The sequence below is a fragment of the Micromys minutus genome (genome assembly GCF_963924665.1).
Source record: "Micromys minutus genome assembly, chromosome: 22".
Classification (NCBI taxonomy): Eukaryota; Metazoa; Chordata; class Mammalia; order Rodentia; family Muridae; genus Micromys; species Micromys minutus.
In genome coordinates this window covers 16,633,060-16,655,887 of record NC_137957.1, presented here as the reverse complement: position 1 = coordinate 16,655,887, position 22,828 = coordinate 16,633,060, and the positions used below count along the sequence as shown (strand labels likewise).

The following is a 22,828-nucleotide window of genomic DNA, read 5'->3' as shown; positions in this document are numbered from 1 at the left end:
AAAATTTACCCTTCTATATCTGAAAGTTTCTCCTAATGTGGATGGGTATGAGGTAGACAGCAGAAGCATCTAAACACATATTAATGCTTCCTGAGTTTCTTCTTCTATCAACTAGAACACAGTACATAGAAAACAATTCCATTTATTATTCACAAAAGGTTCATAGTTACTGAAAATTTTTATTCTGCTGTTTTTCTCTGAACATCATACTTACCCCATTTCAACTAAACCATTTTATTACTGTACAAAATACACAATGAAGTGTTCTATGCAATTGACTACACAGAAATAAACTGCATCACAAAAAACATAATGAAGAAAAAAAAGCTTTGTGCCAATGAGAGTCACTTAAAAACTATGGACATTTCAAAATAGGCTGGTTGTTATTTAGAATTCACCCACTGTCAAGAGTTAGAATGTGCTAACTACAGAACGCAGAAGCATAAGTATACAGAACATGAAAGTTACTCTTCTCTTACTGGTTAGTAGGTTTCCTTTAAACAATGCTAACTGAAATCATTTAAAACATTACGTATTCAAAACAATCCAATATACAAACTAAACAATGGCAAAAATATCACACTGAGATGAAGGTGAGGGAGCAGGTGACTCACACGGGCACTGAATTTTTTTTTTTAGACAGAGAACATCAATTATTTATAAAACAAAACTATATTCTTAAACCACAGTGAGCAAAACACACTATACATCCAAGAGGCTGCTTGCTACCCTCTCTTGTCACTTCAAGAAAAACAGTGGACAGTGAGATTTTACACATACTAAAAATATGAGAAATCAGGAAAGAAATGAGAGCCAGCACAGCCAGATGAAGCAAAGCAGTTGAGATATATGGAAAACCACAAGAGAACAACTCTGGGAATACTAGGCAGGTAACAGCATGTGATCTAAAACTTGGAAATCTTGTTAACAATCAGATATCATTCACCAGGCAATAAAAAAAGAGTTTAGTTTTCACAAAAGCCTCAACATGACACTCCTAACGAAATGGACATCTTAATATAAGAGAAATGATTTCCTTTGGACTTTCCCCCAAGTTAACACAAACTAAAATAATCAGGATAAAAAACACAAAGCATCCTAAATCCTGTGCAGTAATTAGATCCAAGTTCATCACATTTATAGCAGAAATAATCACACAGCTATACTCTTATAGAGTTATATAACCCAGATTCCAAACACAGTACTTAGGGGGGGGAAAGTAATCATTTTAGAACACCAGAATCTCTTAAATTAGGAAAAGAAGCCTGAATAAAAAGCATCTAGAAAACGAAGTTGCTTTCATTGTTCTTCAGTACACAGAACTCAGTTGTTAACACAGACTGCTGAGTGGGATTCTAAACAAGTACTCAGAGCAACACAACCAAGGAAAGGAGCTCAGCTGCAACTGTACAGTAACAGTATTTCTGTGAGAACAGAACAAACCCTTACAGCTTTTATTTTGCTCAGAGTGGTCTGAGAATAGAGGCAAAAATTACAGAATATGAAGCACAATGCATTTATACACTGAAATTTACAAACTTATTTTTCTCGTTCAAGAATTATTACCTATTTGAACTTAGATATGGAAAACTTTTTTAAAAACTAATACATTTCTTTCAAATGAGAATGCAATTAACATTACTCAACAGTTCAAACACAAAAAAACTTAGGATGGGACAGACATTAACAGCTGTCAACATCACGCTTCCAGAACCTGCCCTGACCACCATCATCATTTGATAGCATATTACATTATTGACTTATACAGAGACTGACATTTACTTTATTGGTGAAGTACTTCTAATTCCATTTATTCCATTTAAAATTACAAGGAAGTTCAAAAGGACTCATATTTAAAAACTTCTAAAGAGGTCAACAGACCTTTATAAGGATAATAAAATGTGCAAACAGGTTTGCACTCAAATATCTGTATTTAAGCCCACCCTACCCTCTTACATCTACTTTCACAATAAATAATATTTGGTATGGCAAAGGTACAATATCCATGAAAACATATTCTTTTTTTTTTCTTTCCCCCACTGTAAAGACTTTGGTAAAATTTTGCTTGGATGAAGGTAATACATAACACTATTACAAATCAATTCTGATTAATGTACAAACAAAACATGGGATTTGGGAAATGGCACATCACTGATTGCAAAGAGCTGCATACTAAGAACTGTAGTTAATGTCTGAATGACATGGAGCTCAACTCATGATATATTTAGGTGACTGTTCTTGACTGGAGTGTAAATTCAAAGTATGTAAAATTAACAATGCATACTTGGTTTACTGGATTAATTTTATGAAGACCTGTAAAAGAACCTGCTAATTAAGACTACATAAGAACTGGCTTAGAGGCCCCTTGATGGACACACTGAATTACTGAAAATATATCCTATTTCACTATTGTATCTTTGGTAACTATAAGATGGTTGATAAACTGGAAAGCCTAAAATAAATAAACAAACAAAAATACAACTTGTAAAATCGGTACCTTATCAAATAACAGATAATTAGACATTTCAAGTAATCAATAATTTGATTCCAATCCACTTTAAGGGATTTTTTTTTACTGGAAATAAAAAAACATTTAAAATTTAGTTTAAATTTATATGATACAATATCCAATTTTTATATCCAAACAGTACCAATTTTAGTAATTTAAAATTAGAGAAATGTTTTGAGAATTAAAACATATAACTAGAAAAAAGGTTCTCATAAATATTCAAGATGTAAGACAAAGTATTAAAATGAACTTTCTCACTTCAAAAAGTCCTTAAACTGTTATGAAGCTTGTATTTCATAAGTTACTTTACATTTTTTTTTCTTTTTCAAAAGGGATCCTGTGTGTGAGCGTATATGTATGTGTGATAATTAAAGAAATTATTAATCACAAAATTACATACACAATAAAGCCAATTACAATTTAAATATTAACAATTTCCCGACTGGATTTTCTCAGTAAGTTTCTGAAAAACATTTACTTGTAAGTATTCTTATAAAAGACTTATTCTGAGTCTACTGTAATTCAAAGGTGTTTACAGAATTGATAACCTGCCACAATCAAGACTCACAGTGCTCTTCCCCCACTCTTCATGAGTAAACACTGCTCACAAATAGAAAATAAAATTACATGTAAAAATGAAGCATAAGCAGACAACTCATTCTACTTCATGAAAAAATGTACACAAGAAAATTTTAAAATACAGGAAAAAAAAAAAAAGACGATGATTATGGCTTATGAATGAAACATCAAAGAAAATTATTTCCAAGTATTTCTAACTTGGGATGTATGGCTTGGCACAATTTTTGTTTTTAGGTATGAACCCTAAACCCACTTTATGCCTTCTTTGTGTTCCTTTAAATATAAAATCAAATGCTACCAGTTCTCGTCTAAAAAGTAATTTTTAAAAGGAAAAAAAAAAAAAACCTTTCACTGCTGAAAAACATCTTTTTATGTTATACCCTATTATATATAGTATTAGATTTTTTTTAAAAAAAGTTTCAGGGACAAATAAAATTAATTCTAGGAATGAGAAATAAAAATTTTATTTTTATAAATCCAAGCACATAAATATTTTATAAATGTTTTAAAATCACATGCAAACAATGTGATTACAAGAAGCCCAATTTTCAAATTTTAGAAGTACACAATGAGTCCTCTTGATTATTTTTCTTGCTTTAAGACTATAAACAATCTGAAATCTAAAAGTTACAGATATATCATGAATACAATATTTAAGGGAAAAAAGTCAAAATTTTTTTTACCTGTGATGGCTTACCTGTTTTCAGATGTTTCCAGAAGAATAAATCAGAACAAGTACTTGGACCACTTAAAATGTAGGTATATTTACTGTATAAACAACAGCCTTGGAGTTATAATTACTGTTAATAACACACACATACTAAATAAAATAATAAAAAGGAATGCCCACCTTCTAACGATGACGGTATTCTCGTTCTCGGTCGCGCTCCCGGTCACGGTCCCGATCACGATCCCGGTGTCTCTCTCGTTCTCTGCTTCTCTCTCTGTAATAATCATCATGGCGATCTCTACTCCGAGATTTATGACGCCGACTCTTTTCCCGTGATCTACTGTGGTCCCTTTCTCTTGATCGTTCACGTCTTCTAAAAGAAATTGCTGGATTAATGCTGTGCATAACTGTAAAGCTTCAAACAGTATTTATTACTGTTGTCTTTCTTTATCACTGGTTTTACTTTCCATGGTTTTAGCCACAATCCACCAGTCTAAAAACAGTAAATGTAAAATTTCAGAAATAAAACAATCTTACACCACTCTGATTAGGGTAGGCGTAGAAGCAGCTCCTAGTAAATGAATTCTGAATGAATGTATCGTTGCCATGCTGTGTGGGAAACCCCAAGGCCCTAACTGAACCCTAATGGAACACTGGCAAAGAGGACTCCCATATAGGGTTGAGTAGCTACACTGAAGAATCTGAGTATGAGTATTTACGAAGAAAAAGATCTGCGTGCACAAAGACTAAAAAAGCTGCTTCCTTTGGGAGGTTTTCTGGACAGCAGTTGGTACTCTAAAGACACTGCACCAGTCATCCACGAAGTTCAAGGCTGCAGCAGAACCCTGATTCTGGCTGTATCTAAGTGTGCCTGTTCTTTCTTCACTGCCTTGCAGCGCCCCTGGTCATGTTTCCAGGACACAGGCCATCTACACTATTCTGTCATCTTGCTCCTCCTTGCCTGCACTGTGAACCATTCCTCTGCCCAGGGCCCATTAACTATTCAGTATCAGTCTTAAGTAACATCGTGGTGGTACAGTGCTTATGCTTAAATAATCCTCGGATTACTTAATAATAGTACAAGATCTGTCTTTTTTATTTAAGAATAGTCTGTTAAACCACACAATGAATCTGTGACCTTGAGTATTATACATATTTTTTGATCTCATCATACAATACCAAAAGCACCACCCATGCCTCTCAATACATTGGACCAAGCACCTTTGAAGAAACAGACTATTCTTAAAGTTAAAAAAAAAAAAAAAAAAAAAAAAAAGACAGGTCTTGGATAAAACCAGACCATAAGGAATACCTCAGAAAAATGCTTCATTGAGTATTCATTAAACCACCAAAATATTTTGTATTTACATTTAGATTCCCACAGCAGACAGAAGATAGCTTATCATACTTGTTTTATATCATATTGTATTTATATTTTATCATAAATTAACTGAAGAACCAATGCTGAAAAAGCAACTCAATGTGACTCATTAATAAAGACACTCAACACACACATACACAAAAAATAGCACCAAAGTGGGACTGTAGTGATACTGATAATTTGACATTGTTCCTTTAAGTGAAAAAAAAAGTCATGTTGAAATTGTTAAGGTTTACAGTTAGAACCCATGAAACAATAAAGAAAAAATAGACTTATGCAAATGTTGTCATCTCATTTTAAAAACCCCAAAATCATAGCCAAACCAAATAATTCCGTTAAATAAAAAATTATTTTATCATGTTAATTGTTGAACCGGGCAACTAAACTTAAAACTAAGCTTCTTGGTCAAGAGATGGTCCCACAATGAAGACAATGCATGACATAACCTCTAATTATGACAAATTTCATCAGAGATACTTACACTGAGCCAAAAAGGTAGTAACAAAGTAAAAACTGTGTTGTCCAGTATAAACTTCTTAAAGATACTGCCCCCAGGGAAAAGCATACTAAGGACAGATAGAAGAACATCATGTAGAAAACTGGAGACGTGGCTCAAGGACTATATACACTGGCTACTCTTCCATAGAACCCAGGTTCAATTCTTAACACCCACATACTGGTTCATACAGGCTCACACCCACCTCTAAGTTTAGTTCTGAGGAATCCAAGGCACTTTTCTAGCCTTTTTAGGTACCTAGCATGGGTAGTTTATAGCCAGAAATGCAGGCAAAACACCCGCATATATGAAATCAAAATATTCAAAATGTGGCTGTGTGAGAATGAAGAGCCAGGTTGATCTCTCTGTAAGTTCAAGGCTAGCTACATCTACATAGTAAGCTCCTGTCTCAAAAGAGATAATATCGTGTAAAGAGTAAAAATTTACCTCACAAAATATGAAAATTTCAAAATTGATAAAAATGCTTTTAAAAGTAACCTTTAAAAAACAGTATCAAGGGGCTGGAGTGATGGCTCAGTGGTTAGGAGCACTGACTGCTCTTGCAGAGGTCCTGAGTTCAATTCCCAGCAACACATGGTAACTCACAACCATCTGTAATGGGATCTGATGACTTCTGGTGTGTCTGAAGAAAGTGACTGTGTGCTCACATAAAATAAATAAATCTTAAAAACAAACAAAAGCACAGTATCTACTACAGGGTCTGAAGAGATAGCTCTGTGGTTCAGAGCACTTGTAGTTCTGAAGACCAGGGTTTGATTCCTAGTACCTATATGATGGCTTACAACCATCATGGCTATTCAGTTTAAAGGAACTCAATGAATGCTCTTTCCTAATTTCCTCAGGCACCAGAGAAATACAAACATGTTTTCTAGCAAAACATTGATACACACAAAATAAACAAATCTAAAATAAAACTGTCCCTATTATAAAATAACCACTCATTCATAACTCCCTCTTTCAATAACATCCCATCTCTTGTATAAAGCAGTGTTTAATTGCTAAGGCCCCTGCCATTGTTCAACAAGTGTTCACTAAAAAGTGGGCTGCAATAATGAATAAATGGTTATAGCAAATACTACCAAAAAAAAAAAAAAAAAAAGATTCTGACATACTAGATTATGTTAAACATGAAGAAATATAGAAGCAAATAAGTGTTCAGAGGGAAGAAAACAACAAGAAAAGTGGTTCCAAGAAGGAATGGCAAGCACAAAAATCAGTAAGGTGGTCACGTTTGATATATCCTGGAGAAGAAAGGCCCATTTGGCTAGAACAGTGAGTAAGTATGGAGTTATGAGAATCAAAGGAGACTGCATCATGCAATGTGCTTGAATGGATACAAATGTCTAAAACTAAAGAGAAGCCATACAGTTCCTTTCATCTGACGATTTCAGAAAAGTACCAATGTTATCATTCAAGAGTTAAAACAAAAACTGACTGTTGAGTACACATGTAAAACCACAGTTCCACTTTTTAGAAGTTGCTTTTGTATGTGGTGTGTATGTGTGTTTGTATTAACAGTTTTAAAAATACATGAGACAGGAGCATTTTACCTTGATCCAGACCCATAGGACTTGGACTCAATTCCATGAAGGCAATCTTGCAAAGAGCTAATAAGAACTTTGCAACGATCATCTGCAGATACTTTGGATTGTTTAATTAAAGAAATTGCTGTTACCAATGTTTCAATAGCACTCCCATAATCACCTGCAAGAGAAAAGAAAAGGCTGATTACCAAACAAGTTTTTGTTTCCACATTATCTTCTGAGATAGTTCTAGCTTTCTTAACCTCACTCTATAGAAGAGTCTGGCCTCAATCTTGGAAACTCAATTGCCTCCCAAGTGCTGGGATTAAATAAAGGCATGTGTCACCTCCGCCTGACCTGAAAATTGTCTTTAAAAAAAAAAAAAAAGCATTTATTTATTGTATGTATATGAGCACACTGTAACTGTCTTCAGACACACCACAACCCATTACAGATGCCACCATGTGGTTGCTGGGATTTGAACTCGGGACCTCTGGAAGAACAGTCAGTGTCCTTAACCACTAAGCCATCCATGTCTCCAGCCTGAAAATTGTCTTATAAGATAACCACAGGCATCAACTTTTGTTCAGTATTTTGGAATTTGAAAGACTCTCATTTTCATGAAGCTAATGCAATTGATTGTTCTGTCATATAGAAAATTATTTTGCAAATATGAGAATAAGCTATTTCTAAGACTCTTAACTATTATATACCAAAGTTAATATTTATATCTTCTCATGTGCACAAGTGTTTAGCCTACATATGTCTTTGTATCTGAAACAAGAGTGGTACCCACTAAGGCCAGAGAGGATGTCAGATCCCCTGGAACTGGAATTATAAAAGTTGGTGAGCTACCACACGAGTCCTAGGAATCAATCCTGGATCCTATAAAGAATCAGCCAGTTTAACTCCTAAGCTACCTCTCCAATCCCCAGCTGGAATTTATTTTTAACTTTATGTATATGGACATTTTGCCTGCATGTACGTCTGTGTGCACCTGGTACCCACTGAGGAAAGAGAAGGATAATGGATCCTAGCACTAGCAGCCAGTGCTCTTAACCACAGAGCCACCTCCCCAACCCCAGTGAGTATTTAAACCTAAATCTAGTGATTTAAAATTGGTAGTCTTCCTACTACACTGACATGTATCTTCCTTCAATACTTTAAAACTAAGTGACAGATAATGATTTGGGACTAACTATACAGATTATATAGAGTTAAGAAAACTGTCTTTATAAATTGCACTTGAGCTGTGGGGTTTGTTTTAATTTTAAATTGTCTGTGTATGAGTGTTTTGATAGCATTGTGTCTGTCTTTGCACCATAAACGTGGCTGATGCCTGCAGAAGCCAGAGAGGGCCTGGGATCCCCCAGGAACTAACAGTAATTAGCACATGGTTATTGATCAAACGAGGGTCCTCTGGAAAAGCAGCCAGCTCTAAGCAGATGACTCATCCTCTTCAGCCCGAGTTTAGGGTGATTCCTAACAAACAGGAATGAAGACGGAAACACTATACAAACCCGCACTAGCATCAGACACAGCTCTTGAAATAGCACTGCTTGAGATTGCCCGGTTTCTATTCATGATTTCTTCAAACTCAGCTTCACTCAGCGGTGTTCTTGCAGTATCCATTTCCCTACAAAAGACAAAGGAATGAATGCTAAGTTGTTACTTAACAAACTTAAGTTAGTAACAATGTAAACACCTCCACAAAAGCAGCTTTTGGCATTTGTTTTTTAGACACAGTTGTTACTTTTCTAGATCAGAGAATGCTATTTTCCCTATCTAATTTGTTGCAGTTTTAGAAATTTGATCTTTCTACAGGACAGAAACCACATTTCTAGAAAATAAAGATGTCATAGTACTTTATCTTTTACTGACTAAAGAGCTTCAGTACTACATGCTTAACTTACCTCCCAGGGGGACCATAGTCACCCCTATCATACGGTGGAGGTCGGCCATATGGGTCTGTTGGTGGTGGACCTCGACTATCTGATGTTGGCATGCCACTATTAGTTGGTGGAGGAAAAAAAGCAGGATTCACATGTGGAGCTGGTGGTGGGGCACCTGGAGGTGGTCCCGGAAGATGTGGAGGAGGAGCAAGTGTAAGGGGAGGCCCTAGTGGACCTGGTGGTCGAGGTGGAAAGGGGCCTGGAGGAGGAGGTGGTCCCTGCTGTGGAGGCGGTGGACCTGGAGGGGGGCCGTAGCCTGGAACTGGAGGTGGAGGCCCAGGAGGAAGTGGACCCAGCGGAGGCTGCCCAAAAGGTTGTCCAGGAAAAAGAACTGGTGGTGGAGGGCGGTCTCCTCGATTAGGAGGTCCTGCTAGAGGAGGTGGCAGAACCTGACCAGGAGGTGGAGGACCTGGTGGACCAGGTGGGCCAGGTGGGCCTAAAGGCGGACGTGGTGGAGTTTGTCCAGCTATAAAATAAAGGGAAAAAAAAAAACACTTCAATAAAGATATTTATTATGTGTCAAGAATATACTTCTAAAGCAGAATTTATAAACCATGACTCGCTCTTTTGAATGAAACCCATAGGGTAATACTCTAATAACTATAAATTAAAGAATATCCTTACAAATTTAAATAGTGCAAATTATGATTAAGAAAAATCACTACAACAAAAAAAACTTGGTAAGACTTTAAGACTTAAGTTTCCATCTTTCAACATATACTTTTCTCACAGTGAAATCACCCACCTTATATTCTACTCTGATGCCAAGCTAGAAAGTGAAACAGGGAAAATGGTCTTGAAAGGATTTTTTAAGAGGTAAGAAAATAAGACGGATGTAAATATTCTATATATAAAGTCAAGCAAGTTTGGAGAAAAATAAAGACCTTTTAGGCCAAAAATGGGTATTTCCTCTATGCTGTGCCCCATATGCCATGGAATCCTAGTTTCCAGGAACAAAGGCCGAGTTCCTTTAACAAGATGCTTGATCAAATTTCCTGGGTTCCAAAAATAGCATAACAAGGAGAGTGAGTCACATTATTAATGCATTACTTGAAAAAGAGAGAAAGGAAAAGAGGTATTAGGCATGTTTTCTGCATAATAAACTTAAAAAGTTTTACCTGGGAAAGGTGGAGGTGGCCCTCCTGGTCCTGCTGGCCCAGGAAATCTGTCCCCACCAGGAACAGCCCCTGGAAAACGGCCCCGTCCTCTACCACCTTGTGGAAATGCTGCACGTGAACTGCCTCCTGGAGGACCAGCTTTACCTTCCCCAGACATTTGTCCTGATTGTGTAGCTGCAAACATCCAAATACTCATAAATAGCACTTATTAAAAGTTTTCTGAATTGTAACCACTGTTGTTAGAAACTATTTCAAAGTTCATTTATACTATCCATCAATTTTTAGATGCCCTGGGCCTATGTAAAGTACTTGGCAAGGAAAATATTCACATTTATTTAAATACTTTCTTAGTCTCAAAATATTCAAGTTTAAATGTATTTCCACTGAGATAAACAAGTTGCTTTAAAAATACAAGTACTCTGCAATAGGCAAAACAGAAAATCTTCAAAAGAAATCTTAATTTCAATAACAGATTATTTTACGCCATGTAATATATTCTTCAGTTATATCTTAAGTGCCAAAGACAAAACAACTTGAATTTCTATTAATAACAGTTTCTTCTACATTTGTTTTACCAAGTAGCAAAGGTCTTGGTAGCAGGCAGCAAACCCATAGCTACTTCACTAGCCTCCCCATCACAACATATAATGCACATAGAGGCTCCTCCTCTTAGGGCTAGAACACAGCTTCCTCTCTCCACGATGAGAGTGGCAGGACAAGGATGCCAGCACCAGAGAGCTTTTCAAACTGTTGCACACTGATTGGTCTATCTAGAAAAAAACTGGAATGGGAGTGGGTTTCCAATATATTGGCCTATAGTCATAAGCAATGATTAAATCAAGTTCATGCAAAATTAAATAGTAACATGACTTCCTAAGTGTAATATTTAACAAATGCCAGCAACGCTGCTTAAATACATTTTTAAAGGCCGCTGAGAGATTTGCTTACTTTTCCTGGATTGCATTTCAAACTGACTCAGGAACTGTTTGTTGCATGGAGTTACAACAGGATTTTGACCATGAAGTTCTCTTTTAGGCAAAAGATCCATTAACTTTTTGGAAGATGCTTCAGATCCAACACCGACAAGGGCAAATCTAAAAGATGTTAAGGGGTTAGAATAAAAAGCAGGAGGAACTGAGAATGTTGCTATTGACTAAAAAAAGATACGGTCTTAGTCTTTTTTAAAGATTTATTTATTGAACAGTGGTTAGCCTGCATGTATGCCTGGAGGCCAGAAGAGGGCACCAGATCCCATTATAGATTATAGATCCCATGTGGTTGCTGGGACCTCTGAAGAACAGCCAGTGATCTCGATCTCTGAGCAATCTCTCCAGCCCCTTAATTTACTCTTAACAGAAAGAACACTAAACTGTTTAAGGCTACACAAACTTACACTGTTTTTATAATATACTACAGTATTCACTCTTAATATACATATATTCATGTGTTTTACAAACATAACATCATCACCAAAAGAAAAGCCATAGCCTCTACCACCATTGCTAGTTACTCTTGTCCCTTAATCACTGAGTCATAAATCTATTTTGTCTCTATGGATATGCCTCATTTGGAATTTCAAATAAATGGAGTATGAAATTCTTTACAACCAGTTTTACTGAGCATTAAAGGTCTAGTCGTGTTATAGTATAGCATGCATCACTAATTCATTCCTTTTAATAGCTGAGTAATGTTCCATTATAGATATCAGTTTTGTTTTTGCTGTAAGCCCACCCACCAGGTAGCAGGCTCTTGGGTTGTTGTTACTTTTTATTGCCACAAAAAAAGATATTCAGGGGCTGGAGAAATTGCTCAGTAGTTAACAGCACTGACTATTCTTCCAGAACTTAAGTCCAGTTCCCAGTACCCACATGGTAGCTCACAACCATTCATAACTCCAGTTTTAAGGGATCCACTTTCCTCTTCTGGTATGCATGGGTATTAGACATACACAGAATAAATATATATCCAAACACCTATACACATAAAATAACAAAAATGCTCAGTATCATTACCCACCAAGGTAAAAATAAATCTAAACCATAAAGAGATGCAGTTTCCCACTATAACCAAAATGACAGTTACTCGGTGTTGGAAAAGATAATACTACAACCCTTCTGCATGGTTGAATGTACAATGTGGCAGTTTCTCCAAAGTTAAACAGACTTACCATATAACTAACTACTCCTAGGTATATACCCAAAACAAGCAAAACTCTATGTTCACGCAAAACAGTACACTACATTCTTAGGGATGACGACCTCAATAGCTAAAAGTAGAAACCACCCAAACATTTCCCATCAGATGGGTCATGAGTTCCTCTTTAAGTGCTACCCCATTATATGGGATTATCACTCAGGTATAAAAAGGAATGTTGACCTCTATTACATGGAGGAACTTTGACAACATTACACTAGGCGAAAGAAGTCACACACGGGACATTAATATTGTATTTATAAAACACTCAGTATATTTTGTTTATAAAATACCCAGAATAGGCAAATTCTGGGGTATACAGTACATGAATGGTTGTCAGCAAAGGGTACAAGGGAGATTAGGGATTAATGCTAACAAAGGGTTGCTTTGGTGGTGGTGGTAGGGTGATAAATGTTCTGAAATTAGAGTTAAAATGGTTGCTTAACTTGGCGCGCACACGCGTGTGTATGTATGCATATATATGTGTGTGTGTGTGTGTGTGTGTGTTTTAAGCACTGTACTCATGAACATGGAAAATTAATTAATGTAAAAAGATACAATTATGTGCTTACTATATTATTTATAAGAGGTACAAGTGGAAACAACCATAGTACACAAAAATAGGAAAAGATGTATTTATCACTAAGCATTTCTTCTACTCTTTCCAATCAAACATGACAAAGTATGAACTATGATACTATCTTTTAGGGAAAACATAGAAAGCACATACACTTAAGTGACTATCTGTAAATGGAGAAAGTGTGGTAATTCACTTTACTTTTAGATACTTACATTATATAATGCTCATATTATAATCTTATTCCATGTGTATAGTTTGCTTATTAGAGAAATGGAGCAAGATACCTAGGTTACATTATTCTTCAGTTATTCTCCATTTTTATTCTTATGGTACTAAGATCAAACCATATGTCAGGCACGTGGTTCTGGCACCAAGCTACATTCCCAGACCCTTTTATTTGGGGGGGGGTGACCATGAGGGGGGGTTTTGAGACAGGGTTTCACTATGTAGCCCTGGCTGTCCTGAAACTTGCTCTTTAGACCGGGCTGGCCTCCTGCCTGCCTCTGCCTCCCAAGTGCTGGGGATTAAAGGTTTGTGCCACCACTACCTGGCTCTTCCCTATCTCTTAAATCACAACAAAAATAATGCTTCTTAGTATAATTATTTCAATCTTAGGAGTGTGCTCAGTATAGTCAGGAAACAGTCCCATCTCAAGCAGCTTCTGTGGGTTTTTAGAAAACAGGGAATATGAAATTCAAGTATGAACCTCTGCCTAAGATCTTCCTTCTAGTGTGCTCATGTGGGTTTGTAGGAACTAAGATTGCTAGGTCTGTGCAGCGAGGCTCTTTACCACCTAGGCCATCTTGTCAGTGCTAGTGTGTTCATGTGTTCTGAATGTGTGTTTTCAGCATTCAACTTAAGGAAAAATAATTTGTAAATTGTTGTCACTCTCAGATTACATTAAGAAAAAAATCTTACCCCTTAGATTGTCCATTTGCCCGATTTTCAAAAAATTTTATCTCCAAAATATCATTTACTCCCAAAGAATGAACTGCTTCAGTTAAGTCCTCATCTGTTGTCCACTGCAAGACATTTCCCCTTATTAGTCATTAAAACATATTCAGGTTTTATTGTCTCAATTTAATGTTTAAAGGTAAACAAATGCTAATTTTTTTGCAAATCCAAGTATAGTTACTATATAGTATAGTACCTACCATACTATAATAGGTAACTAATACCAATTTGTAGGTTTTTATCAAATACTTAACTCTTACCTAAGTCACTATTTTCATAAGATGCAACAGAGGAAATATTCAAAGTCACAAAACATAAACATATGCTAACTCCTTTTGCTTTTTGTGTAGCCATGGCTATACTGGAACTCACTATGTAGACCAGGCTGTCATTAAACTCAGACGATCACCCTTCCAAGGCATGCACCACCAAACCCAGCAAGAACACCATTTTTGTTTTGTTTTTTGAGACAGTATCTCATTATGTAGTCTTGGACCTAACTGTGTAGACCAGCCCGGTCCTCAAACTCAGAGACACACCTGCCTTTGTCTTCCCAGTGCTGAGATTAAAAATGTTCACCACCAAACCAGGCTGCCAATTTTTATTTAGCAACTAAACTCTCATGTTATACTGCCATTATTTCCAATTTTGTGAAGACTGTTCAGACTGGATGACAGGAAACTCAGTCAGTGTGAAGGCCGGAAGAAAGACGGCCCCATGAAGGACCCCAGATTCAATTCCCAACACACACATGATGAGTGCAATGTCTTTTTAAAAAACTTGGTTATGCCCTTCTCATCATTTCAGTAAACATGAAAAGAAATTATATTTTTTAATATAGTTCATTTTTGTAAAAGCTGGGTAGAATCATGTACTACTAGAACAGTTCAAATGACTGCCTACAATCTGCGTTAACTACTTACCCATGTGAGATTGCCAATATACAATGCAATTCTCTTTCCAGTGTAAGTATAGACAACGTTTGGTGCTGCTCCTTTACCCACATCATCACCAACAGTTGGTGGAAGAGTATCCATGTAGTCCCGATCTTCTGGGGCATCGCCATTATTTGCAGATGGAGAGATGACATCATCATACAAATCTATCTGATCATGCCCACCATATTCCGCTTCCTAAGACACAGAAATAATGTTCTAGATTATATGACAGTCGGAATATTAAATAAATGTGAATAACAATTCATTCAACTTTCTTATCTTAAAAACCTGTCAAAGACAGGAAAAAGTCCAAAGATCTTAATACAAGTCTCTTCTTACTTTATATAATAGATGTGTTCTTGGTGACTTAACTAATAGTTTCCTTGAAAATAAAATATGCTTAAAAGTAACAACATATAAATGCAAATAGACAAGTTTCAAAAAGTATTTGTCATAAAATACTCCCCCCCACACAGAGATATAGATATATATGAATAGATACATGTTTTAAAGTCTTAATTATCCAGTGAAATAAAAAATACACGATTCAAAGTAATACCTTGCAATAACTGCATTATTCTCAGTAAAGGAAGAAGTACTACTTACCTGACTTTTAAAATCTAGCATGTGCATTAGCAAGTGAGAATTATACACGTAAGAGTTAGCACAACTACCACTATCACCAGGAGAGGCGATGCTAGGATGTTGCTCACATGCCTAACTGATGAGACAGGAAGAAAAGTACAAAAAATTGATCTGAGGAGGAAAAAAAGTAATCCAAAATGTCACCATCCCTTTCTAAGACTAAGTAACTATCAGTATCAATGTGAACTATTTTACCCTTCTGAGGGTAATTTGAGAGAGAAAAAAACAACTTAAGAGATAAAGCTAGGCATAACAACCTCCCATGTATACAATTTACTAAGAACGGTCATATAAATGGCATACAAGAGTTAGTTTTAGGGAATAAGATGACCAAGTAAAATTTGCTATATGATCAAGAGACTGTAGGCACCAAGAGAGTATGGCTATTGTTCCACTTTTCAACAAAGAGCCAAAATAAAACTTATTTTTAAAAGAAAAAGGGAGAAAAAAACCTAGAAGGAAAAAACACTATAAACAAAGCCATCGAGAGCTCAAATTTCCATTTTTATAGGTAACCTGCATTAATAATGAACCATGTGACTTTTTTAAATTTAATATTATATACCAACTTTAGTTATCACAAAGCCGAATGTCTGTAAGTCTAATTTAATAAGAGACTTAAGATATCAAGTTAAATTAAAGAAAAGCCACCTTCAGCAAAAAACAAAAATACTATCTCAAATGAAGAAGCTACTCAAACTGCACTGACAGTGAAATTAGAAAAAAAGGAAACTGTGATGTTAGCTGAACCTTCCAACAGTGGCTTCATTTTCTTAAAAAATATAAAAAACAGTATAGTTGGGACTTTTACAATCTAGTTCAGCACAGAACAATAAAATTATAATTATTCAAAGGGAGTTATGTTTCTATTTTCAATAGACTAACTACAGTTTATACTCTGAGGGGAGTAAAAAGAATGCAAGACTAAGTTTTTAAATTTTTACTTTCACTTACAGAAAAGATTAAGATATAATTTTTCACTAGTTGTAAATATGTGAAGATGATTACATAAGTAGACCATCATTTTATAAGCAGTAATTGAGCTACACTAACTTGGACATTACAATTGCTATTTTTGTATGACCATGACTTCCTACAGTGATACCAAGCATATTCTCCACATTCATAAGGAAGATCATAATCAGCCATTTTGTCTGGTTGTTGGATTTCTTCCAAGTGGTTAAAGTGATGCTAATTGAGACCATGGTCTTGGGGTTTGATCTCCTGTGGACTAGTTAGCTATGTTCCAAGACCTCAGACTGAATTCTTAAACCCAAGGGTATACTTTGGACTTGGTGAAAAAACATTAATGAATCTGAATACATATATTGCCATTGCTAAGAAAGCAGCTCAAGGGATACTTAATGGTATCTGTAGTCTTCCTTTTTTAGATTCATTAGTTTTAAAAAATCTATAATACTTTCAAGTGTAACCAACTTCAAGTAAAAAATGTACATACTCTGAAATGAAGCAAAATGCCTATCACAAGTCATATATAAAACTGAACTCTGAAGACCTACTACTAAATAAACCAAAGCCTTTCCACTGTCAAAGACAATCAATAGCATCAAGTTCTGTTATGAAGTCCTTTTCAAATGGAAAATTTCAATATATCCTAATTATTTCAGATCAAGTCACCCAGCCTTATCCATGTTTCTAGGATCTAATCATCAATAAAGGTGCATATCTACTGTCTAGAAAGAACAGCTCTTAGGCAGTTGGGAATGGTACCTTTAATCTCAGCACTTGGAGGCAAAGCCAGGTAGATGACCTGAGGCTAGCCTGGTCTACATATGGTTTCCAGATCATAGTGTGACCTTGTCTCAAAAAACAAATGAAACAACAGCAGCAGCAACAAAACAGCTCTTAGGGTTTGTTTAAAAAAAAAAAAAGGTAATTTTTCTCAATCCCTACTATTCTGATTATATTATAATCATTCTAATGGCAAGCAAGGCAGCAAAATTCAGCAATGGTTGTAAGCCCAGCTTTGATGGCCCTGTAATCCTAGCAGTTGGGAGGCTGGGGCAGAAGCAAGCCTAAGACACAAGCAAGCAAGCCATTGCTGCAAAAAAAAAAAGGGGGGGGGGGCATCTCTCAAGATCTTACACTACATACAAGACTACTGTTTTCCTCCTACAAGATACATGGAACTGTTTCCCAGTCAAAGAACAGACTTAAAGCATGGTGGACAAAAAATGACCAACATCCCATTCATTTACTTATGGTAATGTTTTAACCTTTTCATTAGCACTAGTTTTCTTTCTTCAAGATTTTTACACAATTTTCCCCTAATCACACCCTAAAATTTTTACTACTACAGATAAATTGTATATAATATATATCATTATTGGGATTATCCTGGTAGAGCTATTAAAGTATTCATTTTCCCTGATAGAATACTGTTTTGGGTGTTCCTAGAATCAGTTAATACTATTTGTCCGCTATTGGTACTACCAGTTAAGGACAGTATCTATTTAAACAAACAAAATGTTAAAACAAAAAACAAAACAAAACAAAAAAACCCATTAACAGTCATTCCATTTAAAGACTAGTTATTTCACTATAAGAAAAGGGGAGCTATATTCTGCATGGCAAAATGAATTCAATGCTATGTAAGAGTAAAACCCAGTATCGAGAAACTGGTTCCAACATATTATGTCTAACCTGAGAAAGTTTAACTCTCTTATATAAAATGATGCAGCATCTACATTTAAACTATACATCTTTTCACATACTTTAAATTATCTCAAATTTTCTATAAACTAACACATGTAAATGTTTACATAAAAAAATGATTGTACTGTGTTGGTTTAAGAAATAATGGCAAGAAGTCTGTACATATGTAGTGCAAGAACAATTTCACCCAGCCAGTAGTATTTCTTATTCCAGTTGAATTCTAGGATACAGAAAATGTAAAATTTTCCCCAGAAATATTGCATTATGGATATGCTAAGTATATTAATTTTAATTCCTGTAAAATGTTAAATTAGATCTTAACTACTATGTTATCTCCAGCCCCTATAGATTAATCTTAAAGCTATTTTCATTAAGCATATTATTAAATTTCACAGGATAACTAATAGTTGCTTTATTGTGACTATAGTCATTTACTATACAATGACTAAGTACAAAGTGAAATTATTCAGTCATAGACTTATAGGGACATGCAAATCCTTACTTTCAAACTGACCAGAACCCAGCCATTGTCTTCATTTGCTTTTAAAGTTAGGTGAGCAGGTAACTAAATCAGTACTTCTTGTTATCAATGATGCATAATCTGATAGAGTAGACACTAAACTACACAAGCTGCTTCTGACTGGCCCCCAGATAAACAGAATATATATTATTTGATTGTACAGAATATAAATTGAGCATGCCTAATTTTAAAACTTGGGTTTAGTTCCTAGCACCCTTATAGTAGCTCACAACCATCTGTAACTTCAGTTCCAGAGGATCTGATGCCCTCTTCTGACTTGCAATGGGCACCAGAAATGCACAAGGTACACATACATACAGCAAACAATCCATAAACATAAAAGATTAAGTACATCTTGGGGTGGGAAGAACTGCTTTTTGTGAAACTCCAAAGTGAATACAAGCAATACAGATCCATAAGTAGTTCATACTCTCCCTCCAGTGAGCAACTATTTCCAACTTATCCACATCTAAAAGCTTTTAGGAACCAAGCAGACATGTATTCTGTTCCTTCAAATCTTTACTTTCCATTCTTAAAATTACCTAGTTAAGAAAGGGGCTGGAGAGGTGGCTCAGTAGTTAAGAGCGCTGACTGCTCTTCCAGAGGGTCTGAGTTCAATTCCCAACACACACATGGTGGCTCACAACCATCTGTTTTGGGTTCCGATTCCCTCTTCTGTTGTCTGAAGACAGTCTACTCCCATAAATAAATCTTAAGAAAAAGGAAATTACCTAGTAAAGAAATTGAATACACTAACCTAAGTCTCATCCTACCCTCAATAAAGCTTAATACTCAGTCTCATACTTTCTGCAACGTATTGTGCTTTGCCAAAATGCCAGAATTTATAAAAGCATACCATTTTAGATAGTGAAAAGAGACTAGTGACTAGACAGAATTTCAAAGTACAATTAAAACTGCAGCTCACACTAGAGATGAATGAATGAATGAATGAATGAATGATGTGTTTGGGGTTAGAGAGATTGCTCAATGGTTAGAGCACAACCTGCTCTTCAGAGCACTCACATTTAATTCCCAGCACCTACATTGCTCACAACCCTCTGTAACTTTAGTTCTAGGAAATCTGACTCCCTCTCCTGGTCTCCTTTGGCACCAGGCACACACACAATGCAGATATACATGCCTGCATAAGACTCGTACACGTTTAAAAAGAAGAAAATGTTAAAAAGTAAAAACAATACAAAACTGACTTTTAAGATGCTTAGAAGTCAAAATAATTTTAAAAATCTAATGATTGGTTCTGAAAAATATTTTGTTGAACTACAATCAAATAATCATACTGGTTACAGCAGCTAGTAAAAATAAGGTTGAGAAAGAGCAGAATGCTAGGGATGTTGCACAGAAGTAAAGCGCCTGGAGTGTGCAAGGGCCTGAGTGCTTTTCCCAACAGTAAAGGGGGAAAAGGAGCAGGAGAGCAGAGCAGGTTGCACAAGCTGTAATCCCAGCACTGGGGAGGGTGAGGCAGCAGATGTGATTATAAATTTAAAAAAAAAGTAAATCTGGAATACACGATAAGTTCTAGGTCAACCAGAGCTACAAAACAAAACAAAAACAATAACAAAGGGAGGGATGAAAAAGATCAGAACATTAATAATAATCAATAATTTTGTTGTTGCTTTTAATTATGGTAGGATCTCAGAAAAATAGTGCAACAATAATAATACTTACAGAAAACATAACAAATCTTAAAATAACTGGCAATCTTTTGTGGCTACTTTTTTTGTTCGGAAATTCAGGGCAAGCAAGTCAATTATTTGTAAACAGTAACAAGTAATGCCTCTGCAGTGACGCTATAGCTCAGGGGAAGTGTTTGCCCAGACGTGCAAAATACTGGGTTCACTGAAGCAGGTACCCAGAGCAGCAAACAAAAGGTTTGGGAAAAGTTACTTAAATCTTCCAACTAATCCACTTAAACCTACAAAGATTTTATGTGTAAAAGTACACAACCATGTATCAGATGCAATGCTAAAAACACAAGTCAATGAAAAGCTACATTTATTAAAAAGCGGCCTACAAAGTAGTTCCTCATTGGGGTCAAAAGTTTAGTCTTGCCGGGCACTCGGGAGGCTGAGGAAAGCGGATCTCTAAGTTCGAGGCCAACCGGGTCTACAGAATGAGTTCCAGAACAGCCAGGGCTACACAGAGAAAATGTGTCAGCAGTAATTAAAACCCTGCCAAAATTTGCTTTTTCTTTTCTAATATTTAAGCCAAAGGCACAGTCATTCTTGAAAGCAAGAAGGATTTAAGAGTTTCCACTGTTTTGTTTAAGTCTTATATAGTCATAAATAATGGAAGGGAAACACCATACAAACCAACGGCATTTTATTAAGGTTCTCATCCGAACCTCGGAATTTGTAGTATGGTTGGATGTAATCTGAAAAACGTGAATATACGAAATGCATTTTTAAAAAAAAAAAACATTAAGAGAGTAAGAAGCTAAACGTTATAAAGTCTGGCAACCAGACCCTTTTAAGGATATTCATCACCAGACGCCAACAGCTAGTTATAGGCATCCAAGGCCGGTGAGACCGGAAAGCCGTACACGTCTCACTTTCTCCAGCCTTACAAATCGTGAAGTAGAGCCCACAAGGCAAACACTTCGCTTTCAAACTACAGTCACGTCCACAACGACTTGTCAGCTACACTACCAAGAATTCCGGGTCTCGGTTTCAGTCTCTTTGATCAGTTAAGCTAGGTACCACCATTTTTTTTTTCTCTATCCAGCTACCGCGCTTCCAATTCCAAGACCTTGGCGCAAGCCATTTATCCTCACCGATATTTTTCTTCACAAAGGCCAAGGACTGGGCCTCGGAGGCACTGCAAGCCCTCGATTACCAAGGCGGGCCGCCGCGCCGACTTTTAAAAGAGATCTGTGGGTCCCAAAGTCAGATGACTTGTTGCAGATGTAACCAAACCTAAGAAGCTTTCCCCTAGGGGACCGGCGAGCAAGGACCCGGGCGCCACGCCGAAACCCGTCGCAAATGCGAGCAGGAGCCCAGGGAGAGCGGGCGCGCGGGATACAAAGGGCTGTGAACGCGGCCTTCCATGAGGCGACCGTGCGCGGACAGAGACACAAAATGGAGCGGCGGGAGGAATCGGAACCCGAAGCGGCTGGGCCGGGATGGAGGCGGCGAGCGCGCGCCTGGCCCAGGGCTTCCCCTCAGGCCGGCAGCGGGGGAGGGGGCGCGGCGGCCCGTTCTCCCCGCCCCGCACACGAGGCCTAGCTCGGCGGGAAGCGCCCGCCACCGAGCCAACAATGGGGCGTGAGGCCGTCCGGAGGAAGGGGAGGGCGGCGGCGGCGGCGGCTGCACGGCGACCGGGCCCCGCGCTCCAGAGCCCGCGGCCCGCAAAACGAAGCGCGAGAACAAGGGGTGAGGGGACGTCGCGCACGGCGGCGCGGCCCGGAGGCGCCAAGGGCGCACGGTCTGCAGCGAAGCCGGCTCGCGGCCCGCGGCGGCTCTAATCAGCCAAGCGTCCAGGCCGCGGCACCGTACGCGTCGGCGGCGGAGCCCGGACCCTCACGTACCTGGTTGAACTCTTCGCCCACATCCGCGTAAATGTCTATGTGGTCCACACCGTCCGCCATCTTCCCCTCGGCCTCGGCCGCCGCCGCCGCCGCCACCTCCTGCAGGTCGGCCCGCCGAGGCAGCAGCAGCGGATCTAGCGGTGGGGGCGGGGCGCGCTACGTCACTTCCGAGGGGCGGAGACGAGGGCGCAGCGGCTGGTGCTGACTGAGGACCCCGCTGAGGATCCGCGGCGGTTCCGAGGCGCTAACTAGTTCCTTTGTGTGCAGGATTAAGCCGTAGCTGGGGCAGGGGCGTGATTTCCTGTGCAACCCCGCCATCCCCCATGCCATGGAACCCGCTTGTTTCCAGAGACCGTCTTTTCAAACATATATGTTTACGTTTTCATTTTTTTCTACGTTTTGTGCTTCCAAGGCTTCGAGAGACGGGAGCTACGTGTAGGCAATTAAAAACAAAACGTGATGCCCTGGCCAGTGTCTTCTTTTCGTTTATTCAGACTACTGAATTTTGTGGTTACCTTGAGTTATTTGC

At 37.6% G+C, this 22,828-nt stretch overlaps 1 protein-coding gene across 4 annotated transcripts in view; it reads right to left on the bottom strand.

The window, feature by feature from the left end:
- Positions 1-22,425, bottom strand: part of CPSF6 (cleavage and polyadenylation specific factor 6) — a 38,140-nt gene extending 15,715 nt beyond the window's left edge. For 2 of the 4 annotated variants that reach the window (XM_080935180.1, XM_080935179.1), the window contains exons 1-9: positions 22,300-22,425; positions 14,900-15,109; positions 13,941-14,044; positions 11,198-11,343; positions 10,250-10,423; positions 9,093-9,597; positions 8,700-8,815; positions 7,207-7,360; positions 3,939-4,131 (exon numbers count right to left, since the gene is read on the bottom strand). In XM_080935180.1, coding sequence (XP_080791306.1) covers positions 3,942-4,131; positions 7,207-7,360; positions 8,700-8,815; positions 9,093-9,597; positions 10,250-10,423; positions 11,198-11,343; positions 13,941-14,044; positions 14,900-15,109; positions 22,300-22,359 — 1,659 coding nt within the window. In that variant the 5' untranslated portion in view covers positions 22,360-22,425 and the 3' untranslated portion in view covers positions 3,939-3,941. Of the gene's footprint in view, positions 1-3,637; positions 3,709-3,785; positions 3,857-3,938; positions 4,132-7,206; positions 7,361-8,699; positions 8,816-9,092; positions 9,598-10,249; positions 10,424-11,197; positions 11,344-13,940; positions 14,045-14,899; positions 15,110-22,299 lie in introns of those variants that run through there. The other 2 variants (XR_013975492.1, XM_080935181.1) reach the window with 2 other exon arrangements.
- Between the last annotated feature and the right edge of the window lie 403 nt (positions 22,426-22,828).